The 22,847-nt window shown below is 39.7% G+C and overlaps 1 protein-coding gene across 2 annotated transcripts in view; it reads right to left on the reverse strand.

Annotated features, from left to right (window-relative positions):
* Window positions 1-18,103, reverse strand: part of PREX2 (phosphatidylinositol-3,4,5-trisphosphate dependent Rac exchange factor 2) — a 283,120-nt gene extending 265,017 nt beyond the window's left edge. The window contains exon 1 of one of the 2 annotated variants that reach the window (XM_050802148.1): window positions 17,419-18,099. In XM_050802148.1, the coding sequence (XP_050658105.1) occupies window positions 17,419-17,559 (141 nt within the window). In that variant the 5' untranslated portion in view covers window positions 17,560-18,099. Of the gene's footprint in view, window positions 1-17,418 lie in introns of both variants that reach the window. The other variant, XM_050802149.1, reaches the window with a different exon arrangement.
* Window positions 18,104-22,847: the final 4,744 nt, after the last annotated feature.

The following is a 22,847-nucleotide window of genomic DNA, read 5'->3' on the forward strand; positions in this document are numbered from 1 at the left end:
ACTACAGCATAAACAACCAAGAGGAAGAAATATGGAAGGTACTGGCCATTACAGCAAATTGAGCTATAGAAATTTTAGAAATTATAGAAATTTTCAGACCGGAGTGAGACTCAGATGATGGGCATAAGATTCTCTAACTCTCTTTCTTTTGTTTGTAGCAACCCATTTCACCTGTGCTCACCTGGGAATGTGTGTGAGCTGAAGGAAGAGACTTTCAATTTTGACACAGTGGTAGCAAAATGAACCCACTCACCAAAATAAATAGCAACCTTCGAACAAGCTGTCAGGAAGAATTTCAAGTTTTTCCTGCGAGTTCCATCTCCAGGAGAGACCAAACTTGATGTATTAAGGAAGGTCCCAGCAGCTGGTAAATATTCTTCTAAATTATACAATAATCGTAAAACATTAATAAACCTTCCTAGGTGGAAAATGGACTTGCAGGAGTAACTACAAACCAAGCATCTCAAATGTTACTCTAATCATCTCAGGAAGTAAGTTTAAAAGCAGTCAAAATCTACCTCTCCTTGGGTTGTAATTTTGGTCCTAATCCTTATTATTATGGGATGGTCCATCCCTCAGAGTCATCACAAGCCTGAAGACCACACTCAAAGCTACACAGTCAGTGCCAGAGGCTCCTGCATGAGAAAAGATACAGGGGGTGATGAGACCAGAATACCTGAGAGTGGGCTAAGCAACAGCAACGACATTTCTCCAAAAAGGTGGCAGAGATCTCTGAAGCTGCTGCTTTGGCTGTGGCATTCACAGACCACACAGAGAGAACTAAGCTGAGTTAACCCTTGTCCCCAGTTCCTTTCATGACCCCCTGCCATGTTCAGACATTGTCTTAGACCAAACTCTAAATGCGGCCTCGCTCCCCAGTGATAACCCCAACCAAACACTGTGCTCTTGATAAATGAGCACCGTCAGCACTCAGGGCCTCCAGGTCAGGCTCTGGCACGGTGACCCCAGCCACATGGCAACCTAATAACTGGCATGAGCATTAAGACACCGAGCAGAGTGCGGGAGAAAATCTCAAAGCCTCCAAGTAAGAGCTACCAATGGACTGAAAATTCTGTTACAGAGTTCAAGGAGTTTTACGTATCTGATTTCCTTCCTAGGCACTGTATCTTGCATTATTTCCTTAGGCAGGTCTTGCCTTTAAAGTTCACCTACATATCCTTTGCATTCTTGTGGGTTAGTTTGGTACAAAGGCTATTAGGTTAAGGCTGATTGTCCCCATTTTGTCAGATGCACACCACAGTCAAAACCAGTTCCCCTGAAAAGCATAGATAAGAAACCCAGGATTTTCCTTACTTTGAAACAATCAGGCAGACAGGTCACAAATAGCACAAAAGAGAAGTGGATGCAAAAGATTTCAACTTTCTGTAGTAATTGTGTTTGCACTTCCTTTAAACTTTTATGATGTATGAGCCACAGAAAGGTCTCCTTAAAGAGAAACAGGAAGAAGAAAGCACATAACCTTATCAAAAAAATACAGACCGCTAAATTCCTTCCCGTTGGTTATACTTTTTAAAAGCCCAATATAATTATTCACTCATTCCTATTCTGAAGTTGGTAATGATGATGGTAATAAACCTATTTCCTTTTCTTGGTGCTGCAAATTCAGTGAACCGAAGAATGAAGCTCTGCAAAAGGCTGCTAAGAAATATCATTTCCAGAACTAACCCTGCAAAAAATTTCAGCACCAGAATCTGAGCTCCCAGATTCTATTAACAATTAGTCAAGAGGCGAGGATCCAGGATGCTAAGGAGAAAGGGAATATTTTCCACAGTCCTCAAGTGACCTTTCCCCTCCCCACAGTCTCTGGCAGAGGCTTCCAATGGCACTTTACAGGCCACTTAGGGACCTCTTCCAGCTGTCCACAAGTCTCAAGGGAGTCATTTCTATAGGGCCATCAGAGAGACAATACCACAGGAAGAAAACAGGGGAGGTTTTGCAACGTACTGTTTTTATTTTTATTTTTTTAATACTTTAAGTTCTAGGGTGCACAACGTTCAGGTTTGTTACGTATGTATATTTGTTACATACGTATACATGTGCCCTGTTGGTGTGCTGCATCCATTAACTGGTCATTTACATTAGGTATATCTCCTAATGCTCTCCCTCCCCCTCCCCCTCCCCCCACCCCAGGACAGGCCCCGGCGTGTGATGATCCCCATCCTGTGTCCAAGTGTTCTCATTGTTCAGCTCCCACCTGTGAGTGAGAACATGTGGTGTTTGGTTTTCTGTCCTTGCGATAGTTTGCTCAGAATGCAAGGTACTGTTGATCCTTCCTATCCCCTTTCAGGGAAAGGCCTTAAATAAGAAAAATGTATGAAAGTACCTCATACCTTAGCTTTTAACTCACGTCTGGGATTATCTAAGACAATGGTCATAAAATGGCTTTTACAGCCTGCTGCACATTCAAGATCTCCAATTCCCACCCCTGCCCCACTTGTTCAATGCTTCCGTCCCCTCGCTGCTAAAGGATTCTTCATTTCCAGCAGAAGCTTTTCAGCCAGTGGTGCCCCAACTGCACAGCGTGCTGGGTTCTCATCCATGATGAATCTGAATGTTGGCTGCAGTTCCACTAGACACAGAGCTGCTGGGCATGAAACCTTATTGACAAAACGCTCCACAAAATAAGCTCGTCAATGGTGTAAACACCGAACAGAGTGAGGCAGTGGATTTTAAAGTTTGCACCTTTAAAAAATATATGCCTATTATATTAAAGTCAACAGACTTAAAAATGACAACTAAAAAATGACGCTAGTTAAAGCCTTAAGTCTTAGTGTCACCGTGCTTTTTCTGATCTGTTCTATTAACTTTATTTATTAGCAATGTACATCTGGGTTTAATCTCACCTCCGAATTATCACTACACTGAAGATTTAAACAAGAAATCAATTGGCACTTTCCTCCTGGATATTGCCTGTTAAAAAAATAAAAATTCTTTCAAATATTTTTAGAGATTTACAAAAAAAGAAGAGTGACAGAAAAGAGTGAACGCCTGCTTTTTCAATCTTACACAAAATGTCAAAACACATGCACACTTATTCCTCTTCTCTGCTTCACTTATTCTCCCAGGCACTTAGACTAGCTAATATATCATGTATTTTACTCATTTATCTTGTAGCTCCTGGGTTAGAGTCGCAGCTCCATGAAAGCAGGAATTTTTAATGCTTGTCAGGGCTATGTCCTCTGAACCTAGAATAGTGATTGGCACACAGTAGGTGCTCAATAAATATGCCTTGGACCATGAAGAATAAAAGTATCTGGATTTTGAAAGCAATCATTGGAGAGAATCAATCATAATGCTTACCATATTAGGGGTTATTTTTTAGGTTGCCTGATTCATAAATTACACAATGCTGAAAATAAGGTTTTCACCTAATAAAGTTGGTTTTGCACATTAATTTATAAATAGCTCTCATTGCATTTTCTTTTTGTTTTTTGTTGTTGTTGTTGTTTGGTTTGTTTTTTAGAGACAGAGATTTCAACATGTTCCCAGGCTAGATTTGAACGCCTGAGCTTAAGTGATCCTCCCACTTCAGCCTCCCAAGCTCTGCCCAGACTGATGCATTTTATGGTAATTCCTTTTTTCTCTTTTACAGGGTTTTTAGTTCTGTATTATTTGTAAAAAAAAAAAAAAAAAAAAAAAAAAAAAAAAAACCCTGTAGATTTTACTTAGCACATACTCAGTATTAAGGGAAATTGCAGAACATCATAGAGGAGTTGGAAGTTTGAATTGTGACATACTGGAAAAGAAATAATTTGTAGGAAGGAGATATAGTACAATATAGTAAAACTATAGGCAATTTATTTTCTTTAAATGTTAGCAGACATTTTCTTTTTAAAAAATGTATTCAAATATCCTAGCTGACTACCTAGATCTCTCATTAAGGTTTGCTTATATTTTCACAACACCATCAAAGGTGAATCTGACCCAAATCCACATCTATAGAAATACATATATTTAAAATTGAAGATCCAGTCAAGTACTAACTAAGCTCTCAAATTTTCTGACAATCCAACCTATCATGTTCCTCATAATGAAGTCAACCATAAGTAGAAATTTTTACAAAATCTTAAATCCCAAAGAATATTTGCTACCCTCAAAATATTTAATGATACAGAGAAGACCCTATTTATATGTGAGAATTACTAGTGCACTGAAAATTATGCAGGAGAAACATCAACTTCTCATATTTTAATTGAAAGCTATGCTCTTCCATCAATAACATGATTCCCTTTTGGACCCTAAAATCATATGGTTGTGCTAATTGTCCTTGCTAGAAACTGAGGAAAATGTCTCTAGCTGTATAACATGACCCATTTACCAAACTTCGTTCTATGACTACCAGAAGGCCATTTACTCTCATTCCTCTATCCTGTCAAACAAAGTAGGTCTGGCAAACAGAACACTCTAAAGAATAGTGATCATTTTTAACAATGGATTCACTTAATATATGTTTAAACTACATTAATGCTTTTCACCTAAGCAATCAACAGAATATCCATTAAATGCAGACATACACACATTTTGGACAGTGTGTGTGCATATACATACACATACACATATATAAACATACACACATAATAATTACATATGTTAATTATACAAATTAATTTTATATCTTTGCCTCAAATGTCTTGTGATTTGATCACATATAGGATAAACACGTGAGCTGTATTTAAACATAAAGCCAAGGGTTCAAACTTGTTAGGAAGCACTGTAAATAGAGATCCAAAATGATCCCAGAGGAATTAAATTAAGCTGAAAATAGCATCAGTACCGACATATATTAACAGATATGCCAATGGGAGAACTAAGGTTTTCTATTTCTGAAAGGTTCATGTGTTTCCTTATTTCTACGAGGGAAACTCCTGACTTCTGGGTAATCTTTGGCTCCTGAGTGCTTGCCTGGCTCTGACTCTGTCTTGGATTGACCATAAGCTCCTGTTGCTCTCTTGCACTTGATGGTTTGCCTGAAATGAACTACTGTTCCTTCCTGATTTCTAGCTTCTGTGTACTTCCGGAGTCAACAAGTTCTGCGTCCCTGCTCCAGCATCTGCCTTGGTTTTTCCTAGTCCTGATTAATCACACCATTCCCACAATTCAGAAGGATCCAGGCCAGTGATTCATCAGCGGAACATCTTGGAAGAGCAATACAAATTTTGCGGTGGATCTTTTCAGAATCCCCACTCTCCCAATTAGGAACTGACCAAAATGTCCCCAGGTGTGAGTTTACAATGATCGAGCCTTGAAGGTAGTTCTAAGTTGTGAGTTAAATATGAATATGCAGTGCCTAACACATAAGAAACACATAACAAAAACAGAATTTCCATATTATCTTGGAATATTTTTTTCTGGAAACTTCCACAAAATTTTAAAATTACATAAAATCACCAAATACCCTAAAGCCTTTCTGTAGTGAAAGCCAATGGAAAAAAAAACAAAAACAACCTTGAGAGCTCTGGAGCTCTTACAAATATATGTGAAAAGAGAGATACATGTTAGATGGATTGCTATGTGGGAAAGAATATATTATTTTAGAGGGAAATAATCCAAATTATATTTTAAATACAATAGGTTCTTATAGTAAAGGAATCTAATAATTAATATAAATGATTTTCTGAGGACAGGAGTATGAATGGATTCAAAATGTGGCAGAGATGACCCTTTGCCCCTCAGTATTTATTCCTATGTCATTATTTCAGTGTAGAACTCCCTAAGTTTCAGTTAGGCACAAGGCTGTCCAGCCAGTCAGCATATCTCCCAGTCTCCCTTACAGCTGGATTAGCCAAGTTACAAAGATCTGGCCGTGGGGATGAGAATGAATGCGATGTGTGTCATTTCTGGGTTACATCCTTAAAGGGAGTGCTTGCCCTCCACTTTTTCTCCCACCCTCTGGTCCCTTGGGGCTGGGATGTGAAAAGTGTAGTGGTAAGTCAGCTTCAACCATAGGGAAAAGGACGACACCCTACTGTACTGCTTCCCCCACCTTCTCTAACCCATTGGAAACACCTAGAGAATTTACATAAATACTGAGGCCTGGCTCTCACCCCCACACACTCAGATTTAATTGGTCCTAGGGGCTGGTAGAGCAGTGAGATAAAAGAAACAGCGGTCTCTGAATGACCTGATGCAGCTGAGCTGCTAACCCCACTGGAACACTGCCGGGGTATATTTAATTTAAAAATTAAATAACCAGAGTTCTAAGAGAGGATGCAAAAAAGGCCATGTTGATTACATATGGCTTTCCTAGCCACAAACAATCCTTCTGCATGTTCAAACTATTGTTATTTGGTCTCAGTTAAAGCAGCTGAACAAATATCCTTACAAATAAACACAAAATTCTGGCCTTCAGGAAAAAAAGAATATGTTAAGTACAGGTAAGAAAAAATACTATTCTTTTTCTAAAGGAAAAACTAAAGTATAGCTATTGAAAACAAAAAAGTGAAGTTTTAGCATAATCCGAGGAAATTATGGCTGAACTAGAGATTTATTAAAGAAAAAACAAAAAATAAACTAAAAATATTAAGACAAAGACAGAAAAAAGATATTAAAGTTGGCCAATTCATTAATGATTTGCATAAGTCAGTGAGGCCTTGGTATCAAAATGTGATGATTTTAGGACAGAGTTAAAGAAATATTGATTTCTCTTATAGGCCCATTTTTGACAGGACATAGGTTAGACTGCTTTAAGACATGGTCTTAATAAGAAAGAATAAAGATATAGTCTCCTTGTATTTTGTTGCTTTGTCACCTTGAACATATAACTTCCATTTCATGGTCTAAAATGGCTGCCCCGTCACCTGCCATCACATCCTCATACCAGCCAGAGAGAAGAGAGAAAGGAGAAAAGACAATGCATACTCTTCACAATAAGGGCACACTGCAGAAGTTACCCAGGCCACTTCTGCTCACCCCACTACCCAGAACCTTTACAAAGGTTTACACACTTATCTGCATGGGAGGCTGGGAAATGTAGTCTTAAGCTGGACCTAAAACTTTTATCACTATAGAAGAAAAGAACACTGGGTACTGGGGACACTTAGAAGTCTCTGCCAGAGGTTTCATTATAAAGCGGTACAAGAAAATGAGATAAAGTTGTTTCTAGAATATTCAAAATACATTTTGTAAATATATAAAATACATAAAATTGGCCAGGCCTGGTAGTTCACACCTGTAATCCCAGCACTTTGAGAGGCCGAGACAGGTGGATCACCTAAGGTTAGGAGTTCGAGAGCAGCCTGACCAACATGGTGAAACCCCGTCTCAATTAAAAATACAAAAAATTATCCAGGCATGGTGGCAGGTGCCTGTAATCCCAGATATTTGGGAGGCTGAGGCATGAGAATCACTTGAACCCGGGAGGCGGAGGTTGCAGTGAGCCGAGATCATGCCACTGCACTCCAGCCTGGGCAACAGAGCAAGACTCTATCTCAAAAAAATAAATAAATAATAAAATATGTAAATACAAATATATTTATATAGAAAGCCAAATATGACATAGCTATACTGTATAGAAAATGAAAGATCCTTTCATCTACATACCTCTGGGAAAATAATGAATTCTTAAAATAATCTTGGAGCATGTGGGTGCGGGACTAACATTTAGGTCAATTAATAGAGTATAATAATGCCTTTCCACAGATCTTCACCTAGTACTACTGATACAAATAAGGCTTTGGAATGGGAGATGTTATTTCTGGAATCCTAAGATTTCTTTCTTCGAGGCAACAGTCTCAAATAAGAAAAGGCTAGAACTCCTAGGAAGCACGAAAGCAAGGCTAAGTTGAGGTATTACAAGGCACCAAGGGAAAACATCAGCATTTCTTGCACAATTTCTGAAAATGTGTCACCATCTATAAAGCCTCTCCTACTGGCAAGAAGACAACTTAAATAGATAATTAAAATAACAAAAGTGGCAAAGCAAAATCAAACATAGATATCAATCCATATTTGACTCTCTCTGAGAGAAAAAGTTTTCAAATGAATAAAAATGTTTATCCATCTATATTCTATATTGTGATATTTTTGCTGTAAAACCAGAGAATATTTTTATATCGGTATTCTAAATTTAATCAGATGGAGTCATTTCTTAAGTACTATACAATTTAACCCTTTCAAATGAAGGGGTTGCCTTTTAATGGAAAATATGCATTTCACATTAATGACAAAACACAACGTCCTTGGCTAAGATATCTTCGAGCAAAATAGATCCCTTTTTGTACACTATGCTCTGTTATATGTAAGGCTATACAACAAATTTATTCAATAAATCAAAGTCTGAAATCACCTATACTAAGTAGAAGTGCTTAAAAATCATAACTTCAAATTAACATATCATTTTTCTTAAAATTTCAATCATTGAACTCTTGGACGAAATGCAATAGTTTATGAAAATAAGGGAAATATTTAAGCAGTTATTATTAGATGTATCATCATGTGAATAGTTATGTTCAATACCATGGAAAAAGTGACCCAGCCACACTTTTAATCAATGAAACATTTACTACAGAACGCTTTTCCTGAATCTTTGATTGTTTGAGGCAACTACAATGTTGTAAATCAAAGATGACTTTAATATAGCTAATACAATTTTAATAAATTGTAAATTCTGCAACTTACAATTATAATGTAAATCATTGATTTTAACATAGCTAATAATATAACTAATAAATTCACATTTGAAAAATTTTAATAAATTTAATAATGCTTTTAATGAAGAAGAACAAAAATCCATCTCATGAAAAGTAAATATAAAATGTTTAAAGAAATAATGCAAACTAAAACAATTATTTTTAGGTCAAACTAATAGTGCTGAAAACACAGACATAATGATTTTGTTTGGTATGAAAATATAATGCCAGGTATATACTAAAAGAATACTTAAGAAAACACTGTTTAAAACAAGTGCTGAAGAAACTATAATCACACTAAAATGTCAGATAAATCATTGTTTCTTTTTTTTACATGGCTAATGACTGATATGTGCATTAAATGTAAAGTAGAAGTTTTATACAATTTGCACCATGGTTTAAAAAATGTTTGTCATTATTTCTGAGATTTGAACCTATTCATACTAGATGTAATAAACCAGAAGTGCTTACGTCTCTACTTGAGCTTCTAAATTTATATGTTGTGTTTAAGAAAATCACATTTAAAAGAATAATTGAACAAAGCCTATCACACATCCACCCTCAGATGTCCAAGCTCAATTCCCTTTTCTATTTCTGAAAGTGTGTGTCCAGATCATTACTGTTCTCTTCAGGGTACTGCCCTCTCAGCAAGAACAAACAACAAAACAAGAACAAAACAAAACAGAACATCAGACAGAAAACCAGAGTTCAACTTTATAGAGGAAGAACGGCCATCGGGTAGCAACCTCCACACTTGCCTCTCCCCTAAAGTGCTAAAGTGGCCCTTGTCCTTACTCATAAGTTCCTTCTGGAGGAAAGCTATCCCTCCCTGGTGGCTTCCAGAACACTCCCTCTCCTGCATTCCCTAGGCCCCGCTGGCGTTCTCAGGACCTTCTTCTATTAAACTTGCCCTTATGCCTCCAGGCTTGGAAAAGACAGGGTGACTGACAGACCAGGCTGGTGACTCTCAAGCTGGTCTGAGCACGTGCCAAACTCAGTCTGTGGATAGACAAGACAGAGGAGAGGGAGATAAGCTTGGAGTTTAGGGAGGGAAAAAAAAAACACTTCCGGCTAGGAACGGTGGTTCACGCCTGTAATCATAGCACTTTGGGAGGCCGAGGCTGGGGGGATTGCCGTAGCTCAGGAGTTTGAGACCAGCCTGGACAACACGGTGAGACCCCGTCTCTACTAAAGTAGAAAAAGTTAGCAGGGCATGGTGGCATGCGCCTGTAGTGCCAGCTTCTCAGGAGGCTAAGACAGGAGAATCGATTGAACCCGGAAGAGGGAGGTTGCAGTGAGCCGAGATCGCACCACTGTGCTCCAGCCTGGGCGATAGAGCGACACTATAAATAAATAAACAAACAAACAAACAAACACTTCCTACCTATCAGGACTTTACCTACAGAAGCTGATTTGAATTTCAGGCCAGCCCTGTGAGATATTATCAAATGTGTTTTCCAAATACGAAACTGAGACATACAGAAGCTGTGTTGTTTGACCAGAGTGTGAAAGTTTGTAAGTTTCAGTGTGAGGATTTTAGACCAGCTCATCAGATTCTGTGCCATGCAGCTCACCTCACTGTCCCAGTGTGGGAGGGAGAGCCTCTGGTATGTGTTCACAAGGGGCCACAGAGACCACCCCAGGCAGTTCCACAAGCTGTACACTGGAGAAGCAGCAGAATTTTTAAAATACACAAGTGACAGCTTGCCTATTCTTAGTGCCTGCAAAGATATTTTACTACAGGTATGTTACAGGGCAAGATGGCTCAGAAAATTTTGCCTTGTCTTGTCTCCCAGTGCCATGGGGGTGCTTGCTATGCTTCCCACAAAGGTGCCATTTGCCTTCTGCCACTCTCTGTTGTCGCTGCTTTAGTTCCCTTCTTATTGTCTCTGTCCCCTTGGCTAGAATCATATGCCTTACCCATCCCTAGACAAAATCATCCCCTTCTCTCCTTGCAGTTACCACCAAACTCCTTGAATAGTTTATCCACCATCCTTCACATCCTCAGCTTCCACTCATGTCTCAACTGGTTCTGACAGTCTGGCTTCTGCTCACACGCTCTACTGAAGCTAAAACCCCAATGACATTCTAACCGCCAGATCCAGCGACCTCTTCAGTCTTCACACACCCCACTTCCCTCAAGTTCTGCCACTTTACAGAGACCTTTCTTCTGAAAACTAGATCCTTCTTTGGCTTTCAAAGTATCGCTCTCTCCTAGTTCTTTGTTTCAGCCTGTGACAGCTCCGAGTCAACTGCACACTCTACTCTTCCTCTATCCTTTAAATATTGACTCTCCAACATCCTACCTTTTGTTTGTGTATTTTCTTCCTCTAATTGGTCTTCTTGTGTCATCTTACTCACCTGATGGTTTCAAAATACACAATTAGTTAATTTTTGGATCTCTCACTTTTGGCCCAAATTATTTCTCAAGTTCTACATTCTTATCTTCAAAAATCATAGTAGTATTTGTGGCTCAGTTCAACATGTCCAAAAGCAAATTCATTTTCCTTCTCCTCCTAGTGCTGTTCTGTGCCCTGCATTCCAATTCTCAGTTAATGACACTACCCATCTAGTCTTCAAAGCTAGAGACCTAGCCCCACCCTATGTTCTTCATTCTACTTAAACCTCCACTTCTGAGAGGAGTATACAAAATACTAAAGCTTCTACCCAAAAAAATCCCTCATAGTTGGGCATTTGATTTTTTGTGGTTTGGTTTGGGTTTTTTTGTTGTTATTGTTCTTTTATGTTTTCCAAGGCTTCTACCCCAGATCAGACTTTCCACATTTCTTACCTGGACTAATGCAATGACAGGCTCTTAATGGGTAACTAGACTTCAATCTTTGTTCCTCAAGCTCGTAAACAGAATTCTCTTGCTAAGAAACAAATCTAATCACAATAGCTACTAGTTTTATATTAAAGTCATTGGCATTATAATAGGGTATAATTATAAGACTGTTTCAGACCCTGAAATGCCAGGCTCTGCCACACTGAGGTCACACTGTGCATGCTGTACTTTGGGGATGGATAATTCTCCCAGTATGACACATTCTTCCACATCCTTTAGAAGCCAGCTCTATCATCATCTCTTCCCAAAACTTCCCTTGTCTCCTTGACTGAAAGAATCTCTATTGCTTCCATGTGACTTTGCTTATGGCTTTAGTGTCGCAGCTCCCATAGAGTATTGTGATGATCCAGCACCTAACAGAAGCTGCGTTCATCTGCACAGGCTGCCATAACAAAATACCACAGATTGATGGCTTAAGCAGAAATTTATTTTCTCACAACTCTGAAAGCTTAGAAGTCTAAGATCAAGGTGTCAGTAGGTTTGGTTTCTCCTGAAGCTTCCCTCCTTAGCTTGTGGAGGGCTATCTTTTCCCCATGTCCTCCCAAGGCCTTTCCTCTGTACACCCCAGAATCTCTCTGTGTGTCCAAATCTCCTCTTCTTTGAAGGACACTAGTCAAATTGGATTAGGGTCTACCCTATGACCTCATTTTAACCTGATCACCTCTTTAAAGGCCCTATCTACAAAAACAGTCCTATTCTTAAGTACTGGGGATTAGGACTTCAACATATGACTCCTGCGGAGGGGCACAATTCAGTCCATAACATAAACCTTAAGCATAATGTGCTGATCAATCATCTTTGTCTGGAAGAGTCAGGTCATAACTTAAAGAGTTTGATTTCAGATGCATTCAAACTCTGCTTTGTTTGCTTTTGCTTTGTTTGCCTGTTTGTCTGTTTTCTTGAGCACCTGCTATTTACAAAGCACTGTGTTTAGGCCAAGAAAAGCATACATAGGAAGTAAATGCAAATCCCCTTTTCTCTGGGAATTTGCCATTTAGACAAATGTTTTTTCTAACTGCTTTTACGAAATCTCAAATCTGAGAAAGGTGGAGCCATGCACAGAGAAGCTAGGGTGGCACGCCTGAAGCCATAAAATCTAGCTCTCCAGCAGCCCTTGCAAGGGCCTTTGGAGCTCCAGGGAGCACAATTTGAAAGAGCTAAGAGACATGCATATATTAAGCTGAATAAGAGAGTGAGGATGCAACCGTTTAAACTCCAACTGTGGTTGTTGTTACCTGGAATATAAAGTTTTCTCACTGTCTTAAAATCAACTAATGAGCATTTATAAGAATATCATTAAAAAGACTACACTAACAGAAGGAAAACAAGGAAGGAGGAAACGAAGAGAATTGGGGACATACAGAAAAGGTAGAGAAGGAATATAACAGAAACAAAAATTATATCTAATGATAACCATAGGCATGGCTCTTTATAACAACTGTAACATCAGCAAAATAACAGTAACTACTTATAGGACCCTCTCCTGAGCCAGATGGGCCAAGCCCAATGCATATATCATATCATTCTTACAATACCCCTGAGAACTGCTATTCTCCATTTTACAAATGAAGAAAAAGCGGCATGAAAAATTAGGAATGTGTTTAAAATCACAAAGCAAATTAGAGATGGGACTCAAATGCTAAGGTATCCAAGGTCAAAGCCTGGACAGGCAACACATTTGAAAATATTTGGTTTATGACAAGACACATAGCTTGAAGTCATTGTTTTAATATGCCCACAGTGTGGACTAGCCATGCATTCTGGTTTGCCAGGAACAATCCCAGTTTCCATCTGTTTCCCAGTGTAATTACTAATAGCACTCCCTTTCACTCTCAGAAGTGTCCCAGTTTAGACAGTAAATTATATGGTCATCCTGCCTCAATGCCACTGACCCACAATGTAACTGGCCTATACAATTTTCCAGGCCCAGTGCAAAATAAAAATGTGAGGTCTCTTGTTCAAAAAGCAGGGGGCTGTTGGGGAATGCTATTAAAGGTACTGAAATATAACACTTTTTTCTTTCATGTGTCTGCTCTGCTCATGTCCATTGTCCCATCAGACTTCATTTGCAAAACACAAGGTCAAAAATAAAATTGGCAAGAATTTCAAGATGGCAATAGTAGAGCATTAAAACAAGCTGGGCATCCTTCTCAGCTCAGAACCGTGGGCCACTGCACAGGATGTGCATCGATGAAGCCAGCCCTGGGTCTTCCTTTTCTCTGTCCACTCACATGAGTCTGTCATCTCGGCAGGCTCTGTCACAGGTTGGCAAACAGGAAACAGGTTGTAACTGACTATTGTCCAGACTTTGGATGTTAAATACTGGATGTTAGGTTCATATAATCATTTATTTAGAAGAAATATTTTTAACAAAGCAAAAAATTTCATTTCCCAAGCAAAACAAGAACATAAATTCAAGCAAATTAGATCACTCTCTAACATTTTATCTGTGACCTAAAAATAACCTATCCATGATCTCAAACAAAAATTTAAAATATATGAAACAATAGTGCATGCAAAGTCTTTAATACCTCAATACCTGATTTAAATCATGTTTCTGTTTTAAAGGCAGGTACTACATGTTTAATTTGAAATTTTTTGCTGCATAAATCCATATGTGCCTGAGCAAAACTGAAAATTCTACTGTCTATTTAGACCAAATGGAAGAAAACAGGAAATCAAAATGTTCAGGATAATTGAGGCACTATCCTTAAAAATGGAGTGGGAGGAGAGAGGGTGGGTCAACTCACTGATTCATGCATGCACTCAACAAGCATGTATTGAGTACCTACAATGTCACAAGCACTGCACACAATTACGGAAAGCACAGGCAGACAAGGTGGTATGTCCCTGTCCTCAAGGAGGTCTAACAGAATGAGACCAAAGTAAACAAAAATCAATGACTTTGGGTACTATGGAAGAAGGAAATGCAGGGTAAAGTGGATATAAGCAAGGAGCACCTGGGAAGAAGGGGCTAACTGAGCCCTGAAAGGAATCCACAAGGTACAAAAGGAAGGCCCCAGGAAGAACAAAGGCTGTGCTGAGGAAGCACAGCCCACCATGGAAAGAGTAGCCAGGTGAAGGCACAGAGCTTTGTTCAAACAGCAGTGTGTGCCTGGGGGCAACTACAGAGAAGATGCAGAGAGACAAATACCATGGCATAGAGAAGAAAGGCAATGCTCACGGGCTGTCTTGGGGATGGCAGTGGGGTAAGATGCTCTTTCCTTAAAGGCCAAAGTGTGGGAATTGAGGCGAGAGAGGGCTCAGAAATAGGAAAGATTTTAGAAAAGCTTTTCCCTCTAGCCATATGATTTCTTTTTTTTTTTTTTTTTCTTGAGACAGAGTCTTGCTCTGTCGCCCAGGCTGGAGTGCCATGGTACGATCTCGGCTCACTGCAACCTCCACCTCCCGGGTTCAAGCGATTCTCCTGCCTCAGCCTCCTGAGTAACTAGAATTAAATATGTTTACCACCACGCCCAGCTAATTTTTTGTATTTTTAGTAGAGATGGGGTTTCACCACATTGGCCAGGCTGGCCTCGAACTCCTGATCTCAGGTGACCCACCCACCTCGGTCCCCAAAAGTGCTGGGACATATGATCTTTTTATAAAGGTAATAATACCATTTTGTTTGCTTATTTATAGGGTGGTTAAGTCAAAATACATTCTTAGTAGAACTAAAAATATGTTTTTTAACCTCTTCTTCCTACTAAAGATTAGTCATCCTTCATCCATGTTAATGGCTTAAAGCAATAATAGAAATGATTAATGACTAATCTAACAAATATTTAATTTGACTTAGGAGTAAACTATCAATTTTTGGCAACAAATTTACCACTCGACTTATTTAATACTATGGCTAACTTTTAAAACTAACTTCTATTGTTTGTTTCCATCTCTGATCATTCCCTTAGGACTGGTTCCTAGAAGAGGAATTACCAGGCCAAAGGGTTTGAATAGCTTAAAAGCTCTTGGTACACATTAGCGTAGTCTAATATCAAAACCAGAGTGACTACATCAACTTCAGGTAACCAAGAAAACTCTATGGGGTGTAAATGTTGCTATAAATAACACCCTAAAAAGAAAATCTAATAATATATTATAAATAGATCTTAGGCTTTGTAAGCCAGAGTAAACTTTTATTTAGGATGACATTCAGACTAATTAGTGCATTTGTGCGTATAAACATAAACAGGCACAAATGATGCACAAAGAAAACAAAAGTGGAAGAGCCCATAGATTCTGAAAGAGATAAGAAGAAACCATGAAATGATGTTCTCCTTATAGAACGGGAAAATTTATTTTATACTTTCCATACTTTCTTGCCTAACTCTATATACTAATAGTAAGTTTTCTGTTGTAATGATCAGGTTTAAGATTAGAAGAAAAACTGATATTTTAAATAAAGATCAACAAATTAAGTTTTTAATATAATTAGATTAACTGTCTATTTCTGCAAAGTATTCTGCACAGTACTTTGTACACAGATCTTCAGAAAAGAGTAATTATGTAAGAAGTGACTCAGATTCTTCAAAAGACAAAGAACTTTGTTACCAAAAAAGTTTCATGAAAGCCAAATTTAAAGCTATTAAAAATCAAATCTTAAAAACATCCATTTTTGACAATCTTCGTTACAAGGAAGTATATAATAATTCTATAAATCTCCAGTTACCAGGATATTCTCAAATACTTGTACATTTGCAGAGAATGTGGCCCCTAGAAGTCAAGTATATTAATTTTGAGAAGTCAACCATAACCCAATCTGTACATTTTACATCACTTGAGACATTGTTCTTTCCTTCTTGCCACAGCCAAGAAGTGAATTTTATCTGTCATGATTATAAGCAGAAAGTTGACAGATTTCAGAACACTAAGCAGGAAGTCTGGCACCTGAAATATTTTCCTTCAGACCAAGGGGGCATGGAATTGGTTGTTGGAAGAAGAATTTGGATGAGATCACAAAAACTAAAGCTCCCGGTTCTTTGAATGATGCTCTCCCAGGAATCTGGGTGGAAAGAAGCCAAGGCTCAAATTCTTTGTCTTTTCAGCAGTGAATAGGAAAAATTCAACTTTTGAGTGTTATCTCAGCAGTTACTTTCACTCAGTTTTGCCCCTTCGGCCCTAAAATGAATGAAACGTTTTCAAAGCAGATGGCAGTGAGTCAAGCAGAAACGTGGAAAGTAAGTACATCCCCAGTTCCACGAAGTCCTGAAGCTTGATTACAGCACTCCCATGGGCCATGTAAACAGGGGACCAGAAACTGAGCAGAAGACAGATTTAAGCCAGTGGGGAGGAGACTATAGGACTAGGACGGGGTGAGCGCCACATGTGGCTTTAATATCCAACAGCTGCTAGAGATCATCACCCCGCTGCTCTCCCTGTACCCCCACACCAGAATCCTCTGTTTCAAAGACCATAACTAAAGCGGCCACTGCCATGTTATCTGAGTAACGAACTCAACCTCGAGCACATTCAAGGACATTTTTTAACTTAGTGTACCTGAATGTAGCCGACTGGATCTTTAATCACTAAACCAACGCTTTAAAACAAAGTCTCCAGGAAAGAACAAGAAGGAAAATCAATTACACAGTGCACTTGAGCAGACTGGGGAGGAGGGTAAAAGAAAAGTGAGGGAAGATGGGGCAGCCGGGATTCCCTGGACTGGAGCTCTCTTCTCTAGAGCTAACTTTTCAGACCTGGAGCTCTCCAAGGCCCCCGCAACTCAGTGAGTCTCGGGGCACCAACAAATCCCCGCGAGGGTCACCGCCCCCGCGAACGCAGCGTCCACACGCCGATTCCCGCGCTTGCGATGCCCCGACCGGTCCCTGGTCCCCGCACAGACAATGCCGCGCGCGCTTCCCGCAGCCACTCCGGGACCCGCGCCCCGCGCCGCCCCGAGGTCCCCCAGCGTCTGCCGGGGACACTTACCGACACCAGGAACTCCAGTGTGCCCACATAGTCCCGCTCGGTCTTCTGGAGCTCGCTGAGCACGCACACGCGCAGGCGAAGCTGCTTCTCCAGGTCCTTGGCGCTCTCGGCGCGGCCGTCCCCGCGGCTGTCCTCGCTCATGGTCGGCGGCGGTGCGCGGCGCTGCCCGCCGTGCTGAGCGCTGACCCGCGCGCCCGCTGCTGCCCGGCCCCCGGCGGCGAGAATGGAAAGTTGCCGCCTCCGCCAACTCCGAGGAGGGACAGACGACTTTACATGCTGGGGAGAGGCTGGGCGCAGGGAGAGGAGGGGATCGAGCTGGAATCCCGGCGCGGGGGGCGCGGGGCTCGGCAGAGAAAATTCCTGGGAGTGGGGGCTCCGGCCAGGCCCTGCGCGCCCGGTCCCGCTGCTCTGGCCTCACACGGCCGGGACTGGAGGGGAAGCGACTTCGGCAGCCACAGCAGTGACTTGGACATTAATCAAAAGCTTTGTGTCCATGTGACTCCGACCCTTTACCCTTCGCCAAATCTCAGGAAAAAGGAAACACAACCCTGGGGAAGTGCTGCGTGCTGGCTAATCACACACGCGCGCGCGCACACACACACACACACACACACACACAGCAGCAGCAGCAGCAGCAGCAGCACTTGAGATGGAACTCACAGGAGGTTCCCAGTCCCAGGGACACACACTCCAAGGCGCAACTCGAGGGTTACTCCTGAGACTCCACTATTATTTAACTTTAATGTGTTTTGTACGAATCCTGAAAGCAAAGAAACAAGTCCCCACGGTTACATAACTGGATGGGAACAAAAACAACCACGGTATTGACCCTCCCGTCTTTGAAAAGAAACACATTGATTTTTGGTTTCATTCAAGCACAAAACAGGTTTGCTTTTAAAACCCTCCAACTGAGAATAGTTCACAGGGCAGACACCCTCCAGTCTGAGCTTGGAAAGTCAATTAGCATAATAAGTGAAGACACTATGGGAAAATGACAGCCTCTGCCCATGCAATAAACCCCAGATAAAATAAGCGTCACCCTTGTACTGTGCTGTTTTCTATGTCTATAACTTTTTTCAACATCAACATAGTATGTAAATTCATTGAGAGGCGAGGGTATTTGTGCCAGGTTTGTTTCTAAGAGCTGCTGTGATTTAAGACGGTGTCACTAATTGAAAAGATAAAGCTGTTGTTGGATGCTCATCAGAAGATAGAAAGCTAGGTAGATAACGGAAATAATCTTAGGTTTTGAAGATAGACACACAGAACATGCTTGATCTTAAAGTTAAAGTTTATTGCCTTTTCTCACTTGGAAACTAAGCCTTAAATATTTCCAATACATTTAACAGACAAAACAATTTATATATATTTTTGAATTGGTATTATCCACCTATAATTTCCACAGATCAACTTAAAACAATCTAAAACTAATGGCATTTAAATAAACTGAAGAGTGAATAGTGTCTATGCAAGAAAGTGGTATGTTAATTTGTTGCAGTCACCGAAAGCATTAGCAAAACTCTAAAACATAAAGATGCTTTTCACTATATTTACATTAAAATAATTACCTATTGGTTTTCCAGGTGATGTCTTTCCAGAGCATGGTGTGACCATTCCCCTCTGTAACCACGCAAACAAGGATCGTACTTTCTTTGTATATTAAAGATAAAATTTTCGAATGATGTACACAAAGCTGGTGGATAAGATGTGATTTTCCTTTCTTTTACAAATGACTATTTAGAGGTAGCCAAGAGCAAAGGGCAAACAACCTAGATGGCTTCACACCCTATGACAGAAGAACAAAGGGCAAAGCACATTAAAGAGCAGACCTCACAGCACCTAGTAAACAATAAACAAAAGAAGCAGAAGACATAGGAAGCACACAACCAGAAATGAATGGGAAACGCAAGCATGACTGAACCTTCTCCCCATGTACTACGGGCAGCATTTCTTCCTTCCCAGGTCTGCACCTTTCCCTAGGGAAGAAAGCAAGTAAATAAAGCAACTTTCTATCAGTTGTTCTCCTAGATAAAATAGAATCTCTTGTACTAATTGTCCCCAGTAAAGAACTGCTTATACAATTTCCTTCTATCAAAAAATTAGTCTATGGACAGCCCGTTAGGGCCGCAGGCTCATCTCTGAAAGCAGAACACTTGAGTTTGAATCATTAATGGGATTTTACCCGTCCAAATCATTTACCTCAATTCCACGAACATGCACTGAGGATCTCTACGATCATTGCGTAGTGGGAAGGCCCAAGAGCCACAGAGACCCTGATCTGCAGACACATATTTCTCAAGGTGGCTCACAGACCACTGAATTACAATCACCTCAGGTCTTGTTAAAATGAACGTTACTGGATCCCACAAATTTGTTGAATGAGAATCCCAGAGATGTCTGCCCTAAATTCTCTTATCAAGGTCCTCAGATTGTTCTTAAACTCACTAACATTTGAGAACACCACCTAAAGACTTACAATTAAGTCAGGAAGAGGGTGAAAGTGACATGTAACTCTGTTTAAAAGGTAAGATGCAATGAATGCTTTGCAAAAAAACAAAAACAAAAACTAGTGTGATGGAAGCTAGCAGAAAAATATTCATTTTTAACGGTGTAAATTCAAATGTCTCTCGGAAGTGCTTGTGTAGGAATTCTTAAGATATTTAAAGTTTCTGAACACACTTCTACTCCTTGGTCTACTCCTCAATATCATTTATAATTAACGAACAACCTCAGGACACCATGTAGTGCTTTCTGCCAACCAGCTCTCAATGTCTTCTGTTGTGCTGGCTAGAGTTCTTAATTCCTCATCAAAGACCTAAGAGCATAAGAAAACAGGGCTGGAGTATCTGGAAACCTTCACTTTGATGGTAAATAAGGTCTTTCATAAACTCTGAATGTGCTATATCCCTCCCCACTTCCTCTATTGAAACTTTAGGCCCTGTCTGCCAGGAAAAGGAAAGCAACAACCAAAATGATGGACAGGATCCAGTTTTTTTCCTCAAATACTAATGAGGTTGAAGCATCCAGTGAAAAGGAGATGGGAGAAAAGAAAATAGAGGGGAGACTGAGTAGGAAACTAGCTCAGCCATTGAATGTATTCCATATGCATGAACTTGATGTGGTTAGAATCCATTATCATATGGGAGGTTAAGGCTGGAGAATCACTTGTGCCCAGGAGATCAAGGCCACAGTGAACTATGATCACACCACTGCACTTCAGCCTGGGTGACAGAGCAAGACCTTGTCTCCAAAAAGAAAATAATGATGATAATATGTTATCATAAGGTTCAAAGAGTCAAAGCACAGGGCACAGTAAGCTTCTTTGGTCAGGCCCAGAGAAGGGCTACTCCGACACTAAAAGCCTAAAAAATACAAAGCTGCCTTTTTAGAAAAAGAGAACTCCTTGGTCATATTTCAGATAGAGGTCATTTTGGCCTTTCTGCCATTTCACTAGATCAAATTTGATGCTAAACTTCAGGAAAAGATATAGCACAGAAAAAAATAGAAGGTTGCTTTGTTACATGGCTGTCTGGCTAAATAGGGAACTCTAAGAGTCAGCTCTTTATCAGTAAATTATACAGTAAAGCTCTTTATACAGTAAAACTGATTCTGTCATTTTGTTTACTATTCTGGCCTATGATAGACAACTCTAGATCATACACACACACACACACACACACACACAAATGTATATATTTCCATACATATTTTATATATGATATCATATATGTTTATATATGTAAGTATACATATGTGTATATATGATTATATATCATATACATATAATTATATAGAGAAGACTATCATAGACACATTGGAACTATATTAACACGTGTTTAAGACTCTTGGACAATAAGTCATTCTAAAAATATTTATTAATTTTGTTTACAGTTCATGCTTAATCCCCTGGTTACTTCCACTTAATTTTTTTGGAAATTTACTCATAACAAGCACAGGATGTTCTAGAGCATGTAATTAATTCTACCATGCCAGTATAACAAGTTTAGAATATGTATTGCTTAAAGCATGAAATGCAGTTTTCATAAACCATATTTTATTCTCTAATACAATGTTTTATGGCAAACTAAATCAATGTTTGGATAGTATTACTTTAGCAAGAATCTAAAGTTCTTAAAGATGCAATCATTTTCAGATCAGACTAGCTTTAGACCAAATCATCATCATAGCCATCATCTAACATGTAATGGATAATCACTTTCTCATTCTGAAAACTTAATCTACAATCATCACAGTAAAATAAACAGCCAATTTTTGTCTGTGAGTTGTCTCTGAAGAATATCATCCTTCCAGTGTCCATCTGCCTTCTAAGTCTTCGCTCCCCATCACTTCCTTAAAAAATCTGCAACCACACATGCCTTCAAGCTATTACTTCAAGCTATTACATTACTCTTCTTCCTGGAAAAAATTCGGAAGAGTTCTACTCATTGTCTGTGACAGGCAGAATAATGGCAGCCCAAAGATATTTGCATCTTCAGCCCAAGAACTATAAATGTCACTTTACATGGCAAAAGGCAATTACCTGCTGATATGACTAAGTTAGGGAATTGGAGAAAGGAGAGATTTTTCTGAATTATATGGGAGTTGGGGGTGGGCAGTATAAGCACATGAACCGTTAAAAGCAGAGAAGCTTTTCAGGTATGATTTCAGAGGGAGATGTGACTGGAGGAATGGTCAGAGAGATGCAACATTACTGACTTTGAAAATGGAGGAAGGGGCCATAAGTCAAGGATCATGGGTTGCCTCCAGAACCTGGAAAGGGTCCTCCAGAACCCCCCAAAGGAACGCAGTCCTGCTAACACTTTGATTTTAGCCCAGTAGGAACCTACAAAACAATAAGATAATAAGTGTGTTGTTGTTTTAAACTGCTGAATTTGTTATAATTTGTTACTACAGCAACAAAAAACTAATACATTGTCCTTACTTCTTTACCTCCCAATCTTTTCTCAATCCCTATAATGTGGCTACCCTCTCACTGCTGCAGTGACACTCATCTGATACAGATCACTAATGTCTTTATGTTTTTCATTCCAATGCATGCTTCTCATTTATTGTCTTATTTGACCTTCCGCAGCATTTAACAGTGTTGGTTCCTTCTCATCCTAGGAAAACTCTCTTCCTCTGCCTTCTAAGATGTCAATGTTCTTTCTTTGGATCCCTGTACCCTTTCCTAGCGGAGTTCTCTTTCTGGACCCATCTCTAAATCTTTAAATTCTTAAATTGTTTTCTACAAGTTGATGTTCTTTGGGGCTTGCTCCTCAGCCTTCTTTTTCTTAGTCTCTCTGGGTCATTTATTCAACATCTCCCATTCCCAATTAGTCAAGGATTGCCCCACTGGGCATTAATTGACTCCTGTACTTCCCTGTTACCCATGCATGAGTGCCAAGAGGCTTCCACAGATAAGATTTGAG

The sequence above is a fragment of the Macaca thibetana genome, chromosome 8 (genome assembly GCF_024542745.1).
Source record: "Macaca thibetana thibetana isolate TM-01 chromosome 8, ASM2454274v1, whole genome shotgun sequence".
Classification (NCBI taxonomy): domain Eukaryota; kingdom Metazoa; phylum Chordata; class Mammalia; order Primates; family Cercopithecidae; genus Macaca; species Macaca thibetana.